The 17,256-nt window shown below is 65.4% G+C and overlaps 7 protein-coding genes across 7 annotated transcripts; 3 read left to right on the plus strand and 4 right to left on the minus strand.

Annotated features, from left to right (window-relative positions):
- Positions 1 to 7: 7 nt before the first annotated feature.
- Positions 8 to 2,061, minus strand: AMSG_06112 (origin recognition complex subunit; the record flags this gene model as incomplete). Its single annotated transcript, XM_013901871.1, has 2 exons — positions 8 to 1,751; positions 2,054 to 2,061. The coding sequence occupies 2 exons, from the start codon at positions 2,059 to 2,061 to the stop codon at positions 8 to 10; spliced, it is 1,752 nt and encodes a 583-aa protein (XP_013757325.1).
- Positions 2,062 to 2,146: 85 nt separating this feature from the next.
- Positions 2,147 to 2,586, minus strand: AMSG_06113 (small nuclear riboprotein; the record flags this gene model as incomplete). The annotated part of the gene is made up of 2 exons (XM_013901872.1): positions 2,147 to 2,388; positions 2,526 to 2,586. The coding sequence occupies 2 exons, from the start codon at positions 2,584 to 2,586 to the stop codon at positions 2,147 to 2,149; spliced, it is 303 nt and encodes a 100-aa protein (XP_013757326.1).
- Positions 2,587 to 3,062: 476 nt separating this feature from the next.
- On the plus strand, positions 3,063 to 4,139 carry AMSG_06114 (WD repeat-containing protein 92; the record flags this gene model as incomplete). Its single annotated transcript, XM_013901873.1, has 1 exon — positions 3,063 to 4,139. One exon carries the CDS (start codon positions 3,063 to 3,065, stop codon positions 4,137 to 4,139), a length of 1,077 nt encoding a protein of 358 aa, XP_013757327.1.
- A 196-nt stretch (positions 4,140 to 4,335) lies between these two features.
- On the plus strand, positions 4,336 to 6,459 carry AMSG_11938 (uncharacterized protein; the record flags this gene model as incomplete). Its single annotated transcript, XM_013901984.1, has 2 exons — positions 4,336 to 5,166; positions 5,530 to 6,459. The coding sequence occupies 2 exons, from the start codon at positions 4,336 to 4,338 to the stop codon at positions 6,457 to 6,459; spliced, it is 1,761 nt and encodes a 586-aa protein (XP_013757438.1).
- A 33-nt stretch (positions 6,460 to 6,492) lies between these two features.
- On the minus strand, positions 6,493 to 12,600 carry AMSG_11939 (uncharacterized protein; the record flags this gene model as incomplete). Its single annotated transcript, XM_013901985.1, has 4 exons — positions 6,493 to 6,507; positions 6,545 to 8,551; positions 8,611 to 11,654; positions 12,333 to 12,600. The coding sequence occupies 4 exons, from the start codon at positions 12,598 to 12,600 to the stop codon at positions 6,493 to 6,495; spliced, it is 5,334 nt and encodes a 1,777-aa protein (XP_013757439.1).
- A 718-nt stretch (positions 12,601 to 13,318) lies between these two features.
- AMSG_06119 (uncharacterized protein) lies at positions 13,319 to 14,695 on the plus strand (the record flags this gene model as incomplete). Its single annotated transcript, XM_013901874.1, has 1 exon — positions 13,319 to 14,695. The coding sequence occupies one exon, from the start codon at positions 13,319 to 13,321 to the stop codon at positions 14,693 to 14,695; it is 1,377 nt and encodes a 458-aa protein (XP_013757328.1).
- A 9-nt stretch (positions 14,696 to 14,704) lies between these two features.
- AMSG_06120 (uncharacterized protein) lies at positions 14,705 to 17,058 on the minus strand (the record flags this gene model as incomplete). Its single annotated transcript, XM_013901875.1, has 2 exons — positions 14,705 to 16,614; positions 16,725 to 17,058. The coding sequence occupies 2 exons, from the start codon at positions 17,056 to 17,058 to the stop codon at positions 14,705 to 14,707; spliced, it is 2,244 nt and encodes a 747-aa protein (XP_013757329.1).
- Positions 17,059 to 17,256: the final 198 nt, after the last annotated feature.

Below are 17,256 nucleotides of genomic sequence, written 5' to 3' on the forward strand. Positions count from 1 at the left end.
CGGTGGCCTAAGACTGGTGCGATGGCGCCAGCTGAGTAGCAGCCATGAGGAGGGCGGTGGGACAGTTGGGGTACCGGCGGAGAGCGTTGACAACCTGATCCGGGGTCAGCATGAGCTGGTTCATGCGGTACTCCTTGGCGGTCTGGGTCCGAGAGACAGTGACCTCGTTGAGCTGCAGTGATGAGACGTCGCCAAGGAGGCCAAAGCCAAAGCCGCCGCGCTTGGAGACCTGGTACTTGCGGTGGAGCGTCGAGTAGTCGTCGGATGACATGCCACCCTGGCCAGACTCAAACTCGGACGACTGGGCGACGAGCTGGAGCGCCTCGAGGTGCTCAAAGGCCTTGAGCGCGACCTTGCGGGCGCAAAAATGGACCGAGGCAAACGAGCCCTGCGCGAGCTTGCGGTACTCGTCGTAGATCATCTCAAAGTTGGCGGCGTACATGCCACGCTCCCACATCTGCTTCATGGCAACGAGGAGCCAGAGCTCGAGGATCGAGAGCCCGCGGAGCATGTTCTCGCGTGCGTCGACAAAGAGCGCCTTGCTCGCGGCAGTGATTGCCGCCAGGGAGAGCCATGGCGCGTCGCGGCTCGTGTACGCCACCGCCACATTGAACCAGTCGATGAATGAGAGGACCTCGGTGCAGATGTCGTAGCGGAGCCGCAGCGTGTCGAGAAACGAGTCGGTGGCAAAGAGGGCGTCGGTGGCGGCGGCCCAGGCGGCGACGCGCTCAGTGCCGAGCGCAGCCACCAGCGGAGCCGCGAGCGGCGCGTTGGGGCACGGCGGCGTGATGCGCTCGCGAAGGACGGCAAGGAGCTGCGAGAACGAGTCGAGCGAGAAAAAGTCGAGCCGCCGGTGCATGAACCGAGAGCGGACCCGCTTCTCCAGCAGCTCGATGGCGTCGAGCCGCGCTGTGAGGCCGACAACAACAAGGCCGGTCGTGGCGTGCGAGACCATGTTGAGCAGGTTGTATAGCAGCGATTGCTGCGGATGGCCGGCAAAGAGGTCAAACTCGTCGAGGACAAAGACGAGGGCGCCGCGGTTGGCCCCGGTCAGCGTCTCGACCATGCCCACCACCGCGTCGAGAGCCTCGGCAAACGACGACGCCTTGGCAGCCTCCAAGTTCGCCACTTGGTTCGCCGTCAGCGTCCGAGTCCCAGCCTCGAGCTCCTCGCCGAGCGTCTTGCGGCGGCCGCGGGTTCCGCGGATCCGTGCCTCGGCCGGCACCTCCTTGGCCTTGGCCTTGGCGAGCACTACCCGCTCGAGCTCGGGATCGGCGGCAATGTCGTTCTCCACCGCCAGCATGTGGCGGGCCTCGGCCTCAGCGGCCAGCCCCTCCACACGCTCGATCTCGCGCAAGTTGTCGAGCGCCGCCACCACGCCGCCCTGCAGCTGCTCCACAATGGCGCGAAGCGCAAGCTGCGCGTTGCAGTGGACAAGGCCCGAGAGGCGGACAACCGTCAACTTGCCCGGATGTTCACCATCCAGCTCCGAGAGCACTCTGTCGAGCACCAGACTCTTCCCGCATCCCCGAAAGCCCATCATCAGCACAGAGTTGGCCTCGCCCGACTCGATCGAGGCCTCCAGAATGTCGTGCAGATCGCGCCGCTGCCGCTCCCATGCCTCTACTTCCACCGGAGCGTAGCCCTTGGACAGCGTGTGTCGGAGGTACTGCTGGATGACTCTCGCCGCCACGGCATCGTCCACCGTCGCCGTCTCGTCCTCCAGCTGTCGCGTCCGCTTGGTCGCCAAGCTGGGCGAGGACGGCCCTGGCCCAGCCGTGGACCCAGCCGCAGGACCCGAGTTTGTGGTACGCCTCCGCTTGCGGGTTCCCGACATGTATTTGAACGTGTACGTGTGTGTGTGTGTGTGTGTGTGTGTGTGTGTGTGTGTGTGTGTGTGTGCGGGACAAGGGAGGGGGTGGCTGAGCTAAGTGCAGTGTGGGCTTGGTTGGCGGGGGAGGGGGAGGGGGGGGTTTGGGGGAGGAGTGTTGGGGGAGGAGTGGTTGGGGAGGGTGCGATGCGAGATGGATGCTGTGGGGAGGATGTGAGGTACTTCCACATGACACATAATTACACATACACATGTATGTGGATATACATATGAGTGTGTGGTTGTGCGTGTGGTTGTACATGCATACGGGGATCTTCATTGGGCGGCGGCAGCGGCGGCCTCGGCCTCGGCCTTGGCTTGCTCAAAGGGAGAGGCGATCTGCTCAGCGCCAGACTCGGGCGAGACGACGGTGATGGTCGGGCCACGGCAGACAAGGGTCCCGAGCTCGCGGCTCTCGCCTGAGAGCACAGCCGGGTTCAGCGGGTTCCGCAGCATCTCCACAGCGTTCTCCAGCGTCAGGTTGAGCAGCTGATCGTATCCCTTCAGCACGCCCACCACTACACATCCAGCACCATCCACCACCCCATCATCCCATCACCCCATCCGCACCAGTCCAATCGCGTGTCCACATGAGTATGTACTCTCTCCCTTCATCCCCCCCTCCCCTCTCCCCCCTCGCCCGCATCTCACGTACCCTCGCGTCCGCCAGTGAACTTGACCCGGACCGACGAGCCCAGCAGCGGCTCCATATCCATGACCGACGTCTTGCTCTGAGTACCACCAGTTCCAGTCAATGTCAGTAAGTATGGTGACCTCGCATGCTCCCTCTCCTTTCCTGCCCCCCCCCCCCCCCCCCTCCCCCTTCACGCCCTTTCCCTCCACACCCTCCCCTCCTGACCCCTTTCCCCTCACCCCCCTCCGCCCTCGCTTGGCCATGCCCATGTACGCCCCTCCCTCCCCCCTCCCCCCCCATCCTACCCCATCCCTCCCTACCCCACATACCATGCTCTCTGTGTGTGCTGTAGTCGGATGTCCCCCCTCTCCCCACCCCCATCCCCACCCCGACCCCCCCACTCCTTCCGATCGTGATCACGATCACGATCACGATCGCCACCACATTCGACGACCCCTCCCGATCACAAGCGCACAGCCTCCACAGGACAGCCAGCCAGCCACGGCGTTGACGAAAAAGGTCGTGCTTCGACACCGCTCTCTCACACACCCATCAACCATGGCTGCGGCATCCGACACGCCGCAAATTCTGACCCACATTGCACACTCTGTCACGTATACGGTGTTCGATACCAAGTGGGTGCCGCGGTCGGCGCGGGCTGTGGGGGTGGGACAGACCGCGCGGGGGCGAGGCATCATCCAGGTCTACTCGCTGGGCAAGAAGGGGACGCTCCAGGTGGAGGCCGAGACCGGCAAGGCTGCAGGCTTCAAGTGCGCGACCTTTGCAGCGTCTGCGCTGGAGGACAGGTTTCTGGCTACAGGCGACTTCTCCGGCCGCCTCGCGGTGTGGGACCTCGACCACCCAGAGCTCCCTGTCTACGCTGCGAGCGCCCACGACGGCATTGTCAACGCCATCGATGGTATCGGCGGCGTGCTGGGCGCCGGTGCGCCCGAGATTGTCACCGGCGGTCGCGACGGCGTAGCCAAGGTCTGGGACACGCGTCAGAAGAACGAGCCAGTGCTTGCCCTCAAACCAGCCGCAGGAAGCGATACCCGCGATTGCTGGGCCGTCGCCTTTGGCAACGCGTACTCGGACGAAGAGCGGACGGTGGTGACCGGCTACGACAACGGCGACGTCAAAATGTTCGATCTGCGCATGTCCAAGCTGGTGTGGGAGACAAACGTGGCCAACGGCGTCTGCCATCTCGCCTTTGACCGCCCAGACATCGAGATGAACAAGCTGTACGTCTCGACGCTCGAGTCCAAGCTCCGGGTCTACGACATGCGCACCTTTTCGGAGGACCTGGGCTATGCCCACGTCACCCACGCCGACTCGGACTGCACCGTCTGGCGCTCCGCCCCGCTCCCGCAGGACCGCGATGTGTTTATGGCCGCCTACGGCAACGGCTCGCTCTCACTCTGCAAGTACAAGTACCCAGACAAGCGGTCCGAGACCGACGCCCAGGGCAAGCCTGTTGGCGTCGCCGGCTCGGTCATCCCGCTCGCCTCGGCCTCCATCTCCACGCAGCCCATCCACTGCTTCGACTGGTCCGCCGACAAGCGCGGCCTCTGCGTCTTTGGCTCGTTTGACCAGTGCATCCGCGTCGGCATCGTCACCCGTCTGGAAGTTGTTTAGCCCCAGCCGATCGCCGCCTACCATTATGCCCCCTCTACTGCCAGCCAGGCTGCCCACCCAACAATTATCATGCCACTACCAGCCCTTCCTCCTCCGCCCCGCCCCAAATCGGGCTAACCTTCTATTCCGGCCACCCCCACCCCCCCACCTCCCCGCCACCTCACTTCCCCTCCCCACCCCCCCCACTGCCAAGCGAATGGGCCAATCTGCGTCCAAGGACACGCAACAGTACCGCGAGGGGTATCCGGGACTGCAGGACGATCCGAGCGAGAAGAGCAACGCCGAGTTCTACCTCAACCTCCGAGCCAGTGAGCCATCCGGCGATACCATTGAGAACATCCACAAGCAATGGTGGGGCAACTACGAGCTGCTTGAGCGCCATCATGGCTACATTCAATGGCTCTTCCCCATTCGTGAACAAGGTCTCAATCATCGTGCTCATCGTCTGCATCTTCATGAAATCGCTACCATCAAAGCCGATCCTGTGGCTCTCGCCAGACTCATCACCTCGTACAAGATGATGCTCGACTTTTACGGCATGGTCCTCCTGGACGAGTCCACAGGTGCTATCGGCCGCAAGGATGACAACTACCGCGCTCGTTACGCCCATCTCAACTCCTCCTATCACAACTACCTCCGCATCACGCGCATTCTCAAGTCGCTCGGCGAGTTTGGGTTTGAGCACTACAAAGCTCCCTTTGTTCGCCATGTCATGACAGAGATCTTTGTCCACAAGAACCTCATCCGTGCCCGCGACTCGTGCATCAACTACTGGGCGCCCGTCATCCGCGACGATGCCGCCCGTGACGCACTCGAGGGCGAGCTGGCCGCCTTTGTCAAGTCCCAGCCCGTCGCCCGCTATGATCCCTACGCCCGCTACCGCGCTGCCGCCGCTGCCTATGCAGCCTCTCATCCGAGCGACGACGACAGCGACGACGACGATGAGAACGGCAATGGTGGCCAAGCCGAGCTCGAAGACGATTCGTACGAGTGGTCGTCGACCGAGGGTATCGACGACGAGGCTCCTGTCGGCTCCTCTCTCACCCCACCGCTGCATCTGCCTCTGCCGCCGCCGCCGCCTCCGCCGCCACCACCACCGGCGCCGCCGCCGCCTCCGCCTCGGTTCCCTCCCCGATGGAGACCGAAGACGATGTCACCACTGCCTGAAACTAAACCTACTTATCTCTGACCATCTCTCTCTCTATCTCTCTCTCCCCCCACACACCGCACTATGGCCGATCCCGCCACCCGCCTCGCGGCCATCCGATCGATGCGGGCCAACTGGATGCGCGAGCGCGAGGCATCATCTATCCGCAACGACCTGTCATCGCCCACAGCAACCTCGGCGCCGTCTCCGACCGCAGCCGCCCCGACCCAGCCGCGATCACAGGCCGAACTCCTCGATGCCCTCACCGCCCGCATCTCCGCCAAACTCGAAGCCCGGCTCTCGATGAGCCACGCACCATCGCCATCGCGTGTTGATGCAGCTGCCAGCGGCGACAGGGTCGCCCGCCTCGCAGCTACGTCTGTCATCGAGCAGCTCTCGGCCGCGTGCGTGGTGTGCATGGAAGTGTACTCGATGACGACCGAGGCGCTCCGGCCGGTCCTCCTCGTCCCTTGTGGGCACACGCCGTTCTGCCATGGCTGCTTCCTCGCCTTCTCCAAGCGCTCGGCCCAGCACGTCTGTCCGCTCTGCCGTGCGCCCATCTCCTCGCAGACGCCCAACGTGGTCCTCGGCCAGATGATGGACGCGCTCAAGACGGCCGAGCCGGCGACTGTGACCAGCAGCGCCAGCCTTGCGGGCGACTCTGCCGCAAACAGCTTGCCCGACCCTGCCTCGTGTGCAGCCGAGGAGGCCCACCTCGCCGCGCTGCTCGAGCCTACTGGCGCGAGTGTCGGCCGCCACGACCTCGCCCTCGCAGCCCGCTACCTCAAGGATCTGCGGTCCAACTCGCTCCGCCTCGACGTTCTCGCTGCTGAAGCGAGCCAGGCCCATGCCGACCACCGCCACTTTGTTGCCAAGGCCTCTGCGGGGGAACTGGTTGCGCATCACCTCGCCGACGAGCGCGGCGCGCTCTCGGCACGTATTGACGCCTTGCTCGCCGAGCGCGCTGCTCTCGACGCACAGATCGCGAGCCACAGCAGTAAGCTCACTGCCATCGCCCGCGAGGCCCAGCTGGCGGCCGACGAAGCCGCTCTCTTGGACGAGACCATCGCGGGCGTGAAGCGCCAGACAGCCAAGGCGCGTCTCCTACTCGACGGCCTTCTCCCACCCGGCATCGCGGCAGCTGCCACCTCTGGAGACTACATTCTTCAATAACTCGAGACATCAGCGTCGCTGGCCTTGAGGCCCTCACTCCGCCGCACGCTCTGCGGCTTGTTCTCGTGCTTGGCGCGAAGAACACGGTTTCCTCGGCAAGCGCCGCCAGCCGGACCTCGTAGCCGGGGTCGACAACGCCGGCTGGCGCGGCCGCTGCCGACAGCGCAGCCTGCTTCACCCGCAGCTGATCTTTGAGCACTGAAATGGTCCGCTCTTGCTCCACCAGACGGCGGTGCAGCTTCTGGATGGAGACGTCCTCGCGCTCGCGCTCGTTCTCCAGAAGCGCGATCTTACGCTGGAGCTTGGTCGCCTCCACCAGCTGCTGCTCAAGGCCCATGTTGGCGGCGTAGAGCCGGTCTGCCCGGGCCCGCTGCTGCGCAGACTCGGCGAGCGCTGCCTGCAGCTCGGTCTTGGTGCGGTGCAGCTCCGATTCGAGCCGTCCGTTGGTCGCATCGCCCTGCGCCACTTCTTGCTCTAGCGTCTTGAGCAGCCGGTGCAGCTCGTCGACTTGCTTTTTGTACTCGTCGACTAGCGTCGACGAGTCCGGCCCAGTTCCGCTTCCACCCGAGCCCTGGCTTTGCGACCGCGCCATCATCGCCATCTTGTGCTCTAGTGCCCGATTCTCGCGAAGGAGTGCGGCATCGGCGCCCGTCAGTCCGGCCCCAAACACCCGCGCGCTCTGCTGCGACTGCGAGAGCTGCTGCAGTGCCGTCTCCAGCTGCGCTGCATACCGCCGCGCAGGCTCGAGCTCGCTCCGCAGCTCTGCAATGAGCTTGTCTTTCTCCTCCGACCCGCCCTCGAGCTCCGCCACACGCTGCTGCGCATGCCCTAGCTCCGCCCGCATTCGTCCCAGCTCGGCGTCGGCTGCCGCACGGGCTTCAGCAAGCTCGAACGACCCGTTGTGCGCCCGGATTGGTGACGTCGGCACCTGTGCTCGTGCCGCAGCAGCCTCAGCCACCGCGGCGTCACGCGCAGCTTCGGCCTTGTCGCGTGCGGCCTCGGCCGCCCGCGCCACAGCCTCGGCTGCGGCCTTGTCCGCCACCGCAGCGTCACGCGCCGCCCGCGCCTCGCTCGCTCCTCGCGCCTTCTCCTGCAACTTGGCCATGACGGCCTCCAGCGAGCCGGTGACCTCAGCTAGCCGGCTGCGGTAGGCGTCGACGTCACGGAGCGCCGCGTCGCGCTCGGCAAGAAGCTCCTGCATCTGTGCCGCCCGCGCCGCGTCGGCCTCGGCCTGCACCCGTGCCGCGTCTTCGGCCTCGACATTAGAGACCAGCTCAGCCATCCGCTCCCGGATAGTTGCCTCCATCGTCTGCGTCGCCCGCGCCAAAAGCGCCACCGACTCGTCCTTGGCCGCCATCGTCTCGTCCAGCAGCCGCTCCAGCGCTGCCGACTCGGCCGCTTCCTGCGCCGCCATCGACTCGTCAAGCCGCGAACGCAGCAGGCTCACGTCATGAGTCATCGACCGCCAACGCGCCTCCGACTCGACCGCAAACGTCGACTGCATCTCGTGGATGGCTGCCGAAATCTGGTCCGCCGCACTCGTCTGCACCAACTCTAGCGTCCGCGACATCTGCTCACGCAGCGGCGCCTCGGCCACTTGGGCCTCGAGCGCCGCCAGCCGCTCGCTCTTGAAAGCCAACTCGCTCTCCAGCTCTGCAATCCGGGTACTCTCCACTGTCTGGGCCTTGGCGTCTGCTACTTGCTTCATCAGCCGCTCGATCCGAGCCTGCAGCTTGGCCTGCTCCTCGCTCGCCCGTGCTCGCTCCTCGTCGACCAGCGCCGCCACAGCATCCTCGGCAGCCTGTGACTCGACTCGCTTCACCAGCTGAGCGTGCTCTAGCTGGAGCGCATCGAGCGACTCGCGGAGCTGCGCTTCGGTCTCGCGCGCCTGTGCGAGCTCCCACTCCAGGTCGCGCTTGGCCGCAACGAGAGAGTCGCGCGCGCCGAGCGCTTCGTGCGCCGCTCCCTCCAGCTCACCGTAGCGCTCGACATACGCGGCGAGATCCTTCGACGCTACCGCCACCGCTTCGCGGAGCTGCTCTAGCTCGGCCTGGACCATCTCCAGCTGCGCCTCGGCATCGCGGAGCGCCAACTTGTCCGCCGCCGCCGCCGCCGCCGCCGTCGCCGCCGCCTCAGTCTTCTCCAGCAAACGCGTTGGAGCTCGTCGAGCTTGGGCTCGAGCATCGCGTTCCGCACAGATGCCCGCTCCATCTCAGCGAGCGCATCGTTGGCCACCAGGCTCCCGCCCTGCAGCACCCCGTCGGCAGCATCGACGCTCCGCTGAAGCTCGGCCACGCGCTCGCGGAGCTGTGCCAGCTCAACGGCCTGCGCCTCGAGCTTCGTCGCGTCGGCAGCTGCAGCCGTCGCTGCGTCCTCGAGACGGGTCCGGAGCTCACGGTTGGCGCCGGTCAGCTCGTCGATCTGCTCCTTGCTTGCCCGCCACGACTCGGCCGCCGAGCTCGCTGCAGCCTTGGCCTTGGCGGCTGCAGCCTCAGCCTCTGCACGCACCTCTTCGTGCCGACGGATCTGCTTGGCGGCTTCGCTTCGCGCGGTGGCAATGGCCTCCTCGCGGTCGCGCTCGCGGATGCGCTCGCGGTCGGCGCGCTCACGCTCACGCTCGGCCTCGACACGCTCGACCTCGCGCATGCGGACCCGCTCTTCGTCAAGCCGGCGCTGCTCGCGCTCCTGGTCGCGGCGCTCGCGCTCCCGGTCGCGCTCGATGGCGCGAACCCGCTCGCGCTCCCGCTCGGCCCGCTCGCGCTCAGCCTCGAGCCGCACCCGCTCGCGCTCGCGCTCGCGCTCCTTTTCACGCTCAGCCTCGGCTCGCTCGCGCTCGATGTCGCGGATGCGCTCGAGCTCGATCCGCTCGCGCTCGCGCTCTTTCTCTCGGTCCTGCATCTCGCGGATGCGCTTTTCGTACTTGGCCCGCTCGCGGTCGAGAAGCTCACGCGCAGCATCGGCTGCCGCGGCTTGTGCCGTCGCCTGCATGGCCGACTCGGCCATCTTTTCGCGGGATGTCTGCACATCGCGCTGCAGGCCGGCGAGTTCCAGCTGGAGCTGGGTGACCCGGGTCGAGAGCTCGGCCGCCAGCGCCCGCTCACCATCGCGCTCGCGCTTGGCTTCTTCCAGCGCGCCAACCGCGTTCTCAAGATCACGCTGGGCAACTGCGAGTTGGACGTGCAGGTCCGGCTGAGAGTGGATTGAAGCATCCTTCAGCCGTGCCTCTAGGTGCTCAACGTTGGCGTTGGCACGTGCGAGCTCGCTCTCAAGCACCTCGTTTCGCGCCGCGAGAGCTGCGCCGCCGTCGGCCTTGCGTAGCGCGTCTTCTAGCGCCTCGACATCCAGCCGGGCGGCCTTGATCTTGCGGTGGGCCTCCGACTGCGCGGTCTCAGCCTTTTCGTTGGCACTTGCCACCTTCTCCATCGCTTCGGCAAGCTCCTCACGGAGGTGCGCCTTCTCGTTGGCTGCTGCCTTGGTCACCTTGGTCAGCTGGCGGTCAGCAGCCTCGCGCGCGTCGTGCTCGAGCGTCAGCTGTCGAGTCAGTTTTGTCTTTGTCTGCTCAAGCTCCGCCACCTGTGCCTCGAGATGGGCCAGGTGCTCACGGGTAGTGGCTGCCCGCGCCAGCTCGCGCTGAGCCACCGAGTGCTTGGACCGCAAGTCGTCAAGCTCGTCAATAAGCGTGTCAATCCGCTCCTTGAGCGAGCTCCGCTCCGCGTTCCACTGCGAGGCCCGGGCGTTCAGCTCGCGCTCGGCCTCCTCGCGCCCCGACGTTGCCATGTGCAGCGCCCGTCGCTCGGATGCGTACTTGGCCTGCAGCTCGGCAATGAGTTCCTGCTGCGCCTCGGTCTCGTTGGCGGCCTCGGCGTCCTTGAGCTTGCGCCGCAAGTCGCGAACAGAAGTTGCGTGCCGGTCCTTGAGGTCTGCGAGGTCGTCAGCGAGCGCAGTGCACTTGATCTTGAGTGCCGAGCGGTCCGCTGCCAGCGCCCGCTCCTTGGCAGCAGCCTCGCGCTCGGCCTCAGCCCGCGATGACTCGGCCTCGTCGAGACGTCGGGTCAGTGAACCGACCTTGACTTTGAGCCGGGCGGCCTCGTCGGCATGGCTCTGGGCCTCTGCCCGCGCTTGCTGCAGCGCCTCGGCGAGCTGGGCCCGTCCGCGCTCGACTGCCACGAGGCTCTCGCCGCCTTGCCCAAAGCTCCCCCTCTCGTTCCCACCCCCGCTCCCTCCGGCATCAAGCGCTGTGAGGATGCGTGACTCAGAATGGAGCATCTGGTCCTTCATGGCCGAGAGCTCGGCCACCATCTCGTTGACGGTCTCGTTCTTGGACCGCAGCGCATCTTTGAGTCGCGCGTTCTGGTTCTGCAGTGAGGCAATCTCGTCGCGCATGAGCATCATCTCTTGTTGGTTGAGCCCTGGCATGGCTTGCTGCGGATGCGGGTGGAGCGGGAAGCCGCCGCCGACGGACGCGCTGGCCTGTGCCTGCGCCTGTGCCGCCTGAAGCTGGGCGCGCAGCGACGCGATCTCCGCTGCCGCCGACGATGCTGCGTGGGCCTGCACGCCCGAGTTGTCGATCTGCGCCCGCATGGCACCGGCCTCGCGGCGGGCCTGCTCGAGTTGGCTCCGCGCTTGGTGAAGCATCGAGGTCAGGTGTGCGTTCTCCGACTCGAGCGCAGCCTTGTCCGACCGCAAGCCGCCGACCGAAGCGTCGACCTCGAGCTGCATGTTCTTGAGAATGGCCTCGTACTCGGCGCGGGTCTGCTCGCGCATCATCTCCATCTGCCGCAGCATGGCATCGTCATTGGTCGAGCCCGAGAGCGACGCCAGCCGCTGCTCGAGCATCTTGTTCTGCGAGCGGAGCGCTGCCATCTCCTGCGAGGTCTCGAAGGATGCGCGGTTGGCATCGAGCGCCGCCGCCTCGGCACACGAGACCAGATCATTGATCTTGCCCTGCAAACGAGCATTCTCTTCCTTGAGCGAGCTTGCCGCCGTCTGTGCCGACGTCAGCTCCCACTCGAGCGTCCGCACCCGCTGCGCCAGCTCGCTGTTCTCGCTCCGTGCGCTCGCCAGCTCCGACTCGAGCAGCTTGAGCTCGGTCACCATCTCGTTGAGCGGCTGCACATACTCGAGCGGTACACCGCCATTGCCTCCGCTCCCGCCTTCTGTTGCCGAGGACATAATGCCTCTGCTGCCCGACGAGTCTGTCTCGCTCTCGTCCGTTGCCACCTCCTGTCACACTGCTCGTCCACCGCTCGCTCCCGCCTTGGCGCGCCGTCACCCGTTCGACCACAGACGTACAAATTTTGATTTCAAATTCGTTCGCTGCCCTCCGCCGCTGGAGAGCACACGAATGACAAAGTGGAGAGCAGCGGAAAAGAGGACCTTGTTTCGATGGAAGGAAGGCCATGTTTAACCATGGGTGAATACCGAGAGGTGGGGTCCTGGCCCTCCCTCCTTCGCGCCCTCCGCTCACGCCATTGCCATGCAAGCTTGCCGGGAAGACGCATGCGCAGTCTAGTGGGCATTAAGCTTGTACGGCACCACAGCCATACCGTCGTCACTACCCCGCGCCCTGCCGCCTCATCATATTCCGCTTCCGGGCGAGTCGCAAGTGGCCGCCGTTCCGCAACGAAAATGTCGTTGTCTGCTACGGTACCCGGCATGGTCGAGAGGAGAAAGCCGTGTACAGTCTGCAACCACCCCGTAGAGACTTATACATCGACACGCGGTAGCAAGTATGTACGGAAGCGGTGGTAGGTGTGTTAATTTCTCGGCTGCAGCTTGTCGGGGCCGCAGAAGGCGACGGCGAGACCGAGTGAAAACGGAGGACGGAGGACGCGGCGGCTAGCACCCGGTAGAGACGATGGAGCCGCAGTCACCGCAGCGCTTCTGCGGCATGAGGAGGCAGCAGATGAGCCCAATCGGGAAGAGGAGAACGGCAGTCACAATGCCGCAGCCGGTAAAGCTGTCCAGCGTGCGGTTGTGCGGGCAGCGGCCGTTGCCAGCAACCACCACCGTGTGCTGCGGCGGCTGTGCGTACTGGGCCTGTGCCGGGGCAGCAAACTGTTGCGGCGGCGGTGTCGCGTGCTGCTGCTGCGGGGCCGCGTACTGCGGCGGCGCATCGTTGCCCTCCATCTCGTTGCCCATCGTTGCTCTTGTCTTTGTCTCGAGTCGAGTGTACCTTTTTGCACACTCTATCCGCTTCCTCTGCCAAATAAGGAACTCGCCGGCTCTGCAAAAACAAGCACACACTGACAACACCGGCCACCGAGTGCCATACTCGCCACCACGCCACCCTCAGCCTCCGCTATACTTGCCTACTACCACCCGTACCCTTGCATGCTTTCCTTCCCTGTCCTTCCTCCCCCTTGCTTTCTTCTCTCATCCTTCCTGCGCTTCTTTCTTCATTATATACCTCCTCCTGAAACAGCCCACCACAGCCCCCTAGCGACTCCACATATACAGCGGGGGCTGTTTCATCCGCGCGCACTCCCTCCCGATCAGCCAAACCACCGAGGATACAGCCCACCACAGCCCCCTAGCGACTCCACATATACAGTGGGGGCTGTTTCATCCGCGCGCACTCCCTCCCGATCAGCCAAACCACCGAGGATACAGCCCACCACAGCCCCCTAGCGACTCCACATATACAGTGGGGGCTGTTTCATCCGCGCGCACTCCCTCCCGATCAGCCAAACCACCGAGGATACAGCCCAACACCGTGGTCTATTTCAACCGAGTAGCCGCCCCGCCGAACCCCCCCCCCCCCCTCCCCCCCCCCCGAAAATTATGGCTCAAGCCAGTGCAGCCGTCCAGCCAGCAGCTGACCAGAGCTCCAGACAAGCGGCACCCCTCGCCAGCAGACATGTCGACACGACCAGGGTCGCCAACGAGCCCACGAGTGGGCAATGCAGAGCAGGGCGAACCTGAGCTCCTCATTCAGGCGTACTTTGAGCTTGGGCCGGATGAGGATGTGCTCGAGTTTGAGGGCAACAAGTTCCTGGTGTGCGTCAACGGGTCCAAGCACTCGAAGTGGGCCATGCGGTATACTATGGAAATCATGCAAGAGAATGATCGGCTGTACCTGTTCCATGCATACTCGCCCAAGGAGAACCCAAAGTATAAGGACGAGGCTCTGGCTCTGGTGGAGGAGCTGGTGACCGAGGCCAAGTACGCCAACGAGTGGCTTTCCATCGCCTCGATCCTCTTGCCTACCAAGAAGGTCAAGGAGGCCATCTGTGACATGGCGCTTGCTCTCGACATGTCCTTTGTCGTTCTTGGCACCACCCGTCGCGCCCGTATTGTCTCCAAGTTTGCCGGCAACACCGGGCTTCACGTCGTCCACCACTCGCCGCTCCCGGTCATTGTCGTCACCGACTCGTACGATCCGGTCAAGCCGCACAACTGGTGGGTCCTCCACGTCGACTTTACCCGCGCTGCGCACCACGCCTTCCACGTTCTGCGGCCGATGGTCAAGCACACCACAGAGGTTGATCTCGTCCACGTGTTCTCGGGCGAGGACCCGGACCCGGTCAACGTCCGCAAGATGGAGGAGTACACCGCCCGCTTTGCTCGCGAGCAGCGCGGCAAGGACTGCACCTGCGAGACTCGCATGGTCTCTGGCAACGTCTCCACCGTCCTCACAGAGGTTGCTTCCGAGCCGGGCGTCACCCTCCTGGTTCTTGGCTACACGCCCGAGACGTACAAGGAGTACATTGCCCACTGCCTGTTCAACGCCACCGCCGAGGCCATTCTCGTCGTCAAGACGCCACTGCCCAAGTTCGATTCGCTTGCCTCGAGCTCAGGCGTCATGCCGCGCCTCAAGGTCACCGCCTCAACCGACAACCTGCATGACGCCGACGAGGCCGCAGAGGCCATGCTCGCCGGTCGCCGCACCCGCGTCCGCGCACTCTCGGTCGCCGACCCGCGTCTCGCCGACGACGACGTCGACACCCATGCCAACGCCGCCTATGACCCCGACGCTACCGAGAAGGACAAGGCCGACAAGGGCAAAGGCCTCGCCCCGGGCCAGTCGCCGCCGTCGTCGCCACGCTCCGGCTGTTCTACCCACCTCCACGACTCGTCCGCGCCGCAGTCGACCAAGGCCTCGGACTCGGACTCGGACTCGGACTCGGACTCGGACTCGGGTACGGGCACGGGCTCGAGCTCGGACTCGGACTCGGACACGGCCACCGGCACGGATACAGTCTCAAACTCGGGCTCCAGCTCAAGCTCCGACTAGCACTACACGCTACCGGTCGCCGCTCGGCCGTGCTGCGGTCCACAGCGGGACCATGGTCGGCCGCCCGTGCGCGCACTGGAACGGCAACTCGCACTCGATCAAGTCGTCGAGAATGGCCTGCTGCTGGCCTACGTCGAGCTCGTCGCCGAACCGGACCGCCGAATGGCACGCAGCCGAGTGCAGCGCGTGGGTGATCAGCCGTGGCACAAGCCGGCTGCTCCGCGCCTCAAGGACGGCATTGGCGTAGGAGACGACGCCAGCCCAGACAGTCGCCGACAACGCACCCGCGCCGATAATGCTCGGCAACGTCGCCACTTCCACCACCGTCTCCAGCACCCGCGCGTCGATGCCCCACTCGTGCAGCGCGTCGCGCGCCTCGTTCACCACCAGCGCCTCGGCCGGCGACGCCGCAAACACCATCGGCCGCGCCAAGTGGATAATCCGCGCCACCCGCGGCACTATCCCGGCGTCCAGCACCACGTCGGCCTCGAGCGCCTCCAGCCGCGTCCGCTCGTGCGCCGCATGCTGATCCACCACCACCAGCCAACCGTTCGAGACCAGCCGCGCGAGGATAAACTCGGCGTTGGCCTGTCCCACCGCCACAAGCCCACTCTTCAGCGCGGCCTTGGTCAGCTTGACAGGCACCAGCGCACGGGCGGATGTCTGGCTCCCTTCGACTGCCGAGCCAAACTGTCGCGGTTGCCAACATTCAAAGAGCGTGCGGACACGGTCGGCAGCGCCCGGCGTCGCCACGCGCGCACTGCTAGCCGCCAAGCTCCGCCCCCCGTGCCGCAGCAGGCGCGGCACCTTGCGAGGCCGCGCGTTGCCGCTCTCACCATTGCTGTCACGCCGCCGTACCCGCGCCGACGCCGAGCTCCGCGACTCTGCTAGCTTGTCGAGCGTCGCCCGCCGGGTCGTTGTCAGCGATCCGAAGAGCGGCACAGTTAGCTTGGGAGGCGGCGCGGCGTAGTTTTCATCGTCGTCGCTCTCCAGCGTCGCGCCTGCCGTCGCCAGCAGACGCGCCAGATCGCGGGAGGCCTGACTAGCCGACGGCGCTTCGGGCCGGATCCGTCGCAGCGTATACGGCGATGACGCGAGCGACGCCGCCGCCGCCGTCTCCCGAACCGACGGCGGTGAATTTGCGCCGCGCTCAACACGGCCGACAAGGCTGGCCCGTGACAGCGGTCGCGAGACTGCAGCCGCCAGCGCGCTCGCGACAACCTCAGCCAACGCATCCAGCGCCGCGCGTCCGACAAAGAGTGACGAGTAGACGACATGAATTCGGTCTGCCAACGAGGCAAGCTCATCATCGAGCGCATCGCCCGCAACCACGCCACCACCACGCCGAAGACGCAGCTCGAGCGACGCTGCAGGCATGGCAATGTCTACCACGCAAGCCAGATACCGAGCTCGCACTCGTGCACTTGCCTTGGCCGCGCCGTTTGGCGAGAAAATGAGACCGGGGTGCCCGCGAGCTCCGGCGAGGTCGCCGGCCGCCACCGGCAGCCCACAGCTTGCCACCAGCTGGGCATCGGCCCACACGCCACGTGCAATGCCCAGCAGCAGCTTGTGGATCGGCGAGCTGCGCGCGAGTGGCACTGAGTTGATGCACACGTGCATGACCGACGGCGACGCGCCAAACGTCCGCGGGTGCCCGATGACATCAGCCTTCCCGCCGCCCGGAAGCGGCAAGAGCATGTCGGCAGTGGCTCGACCGAGGTAAAACGTCGTTGGCGATGTGTGCAGCGGCCGTGGCGGCAGCAAATACTGCTTGGCGCCCTTGTCCCACACCGAGAACGCCACATCGGGCCGCGCTATCGCGAGGCGGCGCACAAAGTCCGCAATCTCGCCCAGCTGCGGCCGCGCTCGTCCGGCCTGCGCCCGCACAGGCAGACATGCAAACAAGTCGTGGAAAGCAACTCGAGTCTCAGCCCAGTCGGGCAGCGGGTGCAGGACCCGCCCGCGATGGACGAGCTCGTATCCGGCGTCATCGCCAGAGTCCACCACCGGCGGCGCAACCGTTTGGCACCAAACTCGCGCGAGGCAAACTCAGCAAGCCCTGCCGTGGATGCTAGCGCCGCCAGCGCTCCTCCGCGCGGGCGGACTTCTGACGACTTCTTGGAAGTGGCAAAGCGGACAAAGACAAGATCCATATCGTCGGCACACGACAGTCCGCCGCCGTTGTCGATCACGCTCGCCGTGAGGCTTCTCGGCTCGAGCGCCACCGCAATCTTGGAAGCCCCGCTCTCCACAGCGTTGATGACCAGCTCAAACACCGCATGTGCGAACGAACCGACACGTGCTGCACCCACCACACGCACAGCAGAAGCCGGTGCAAGCACACGTATCTGCCTGGTCGCCATGGAGGAGTGTGGGCGTGCGGGGAGGAGGGGACATTCGTGGTGACCAGGATCGTCGTCAGGATCGTGATCGCGATCGCGATCGCGATCGCAATCGCAAGCGCAATCAAGTGCCGGAGCAGGAGCAGGAGCCAGAGCTGCGCATGCAAGAACCTTTCAGAGGGTGGGCAGCCAGCCAGGATGGATTGTTGAAACATAAAG

The sequence above is a fragment of the Thecamonas trahens genome, assembly GCF_000142905.1.
Source record: "Thecamonas trahens ATCC 50062 unplaced genomic scaffold supercont1.26, whole genome shotgun sequence".
In the NCBI taxonomy this organism is placed as follows: Eukaryota; order Apusomonadida; family Apusomonadidae; genus Thecamonas; species Thecamonas trahens.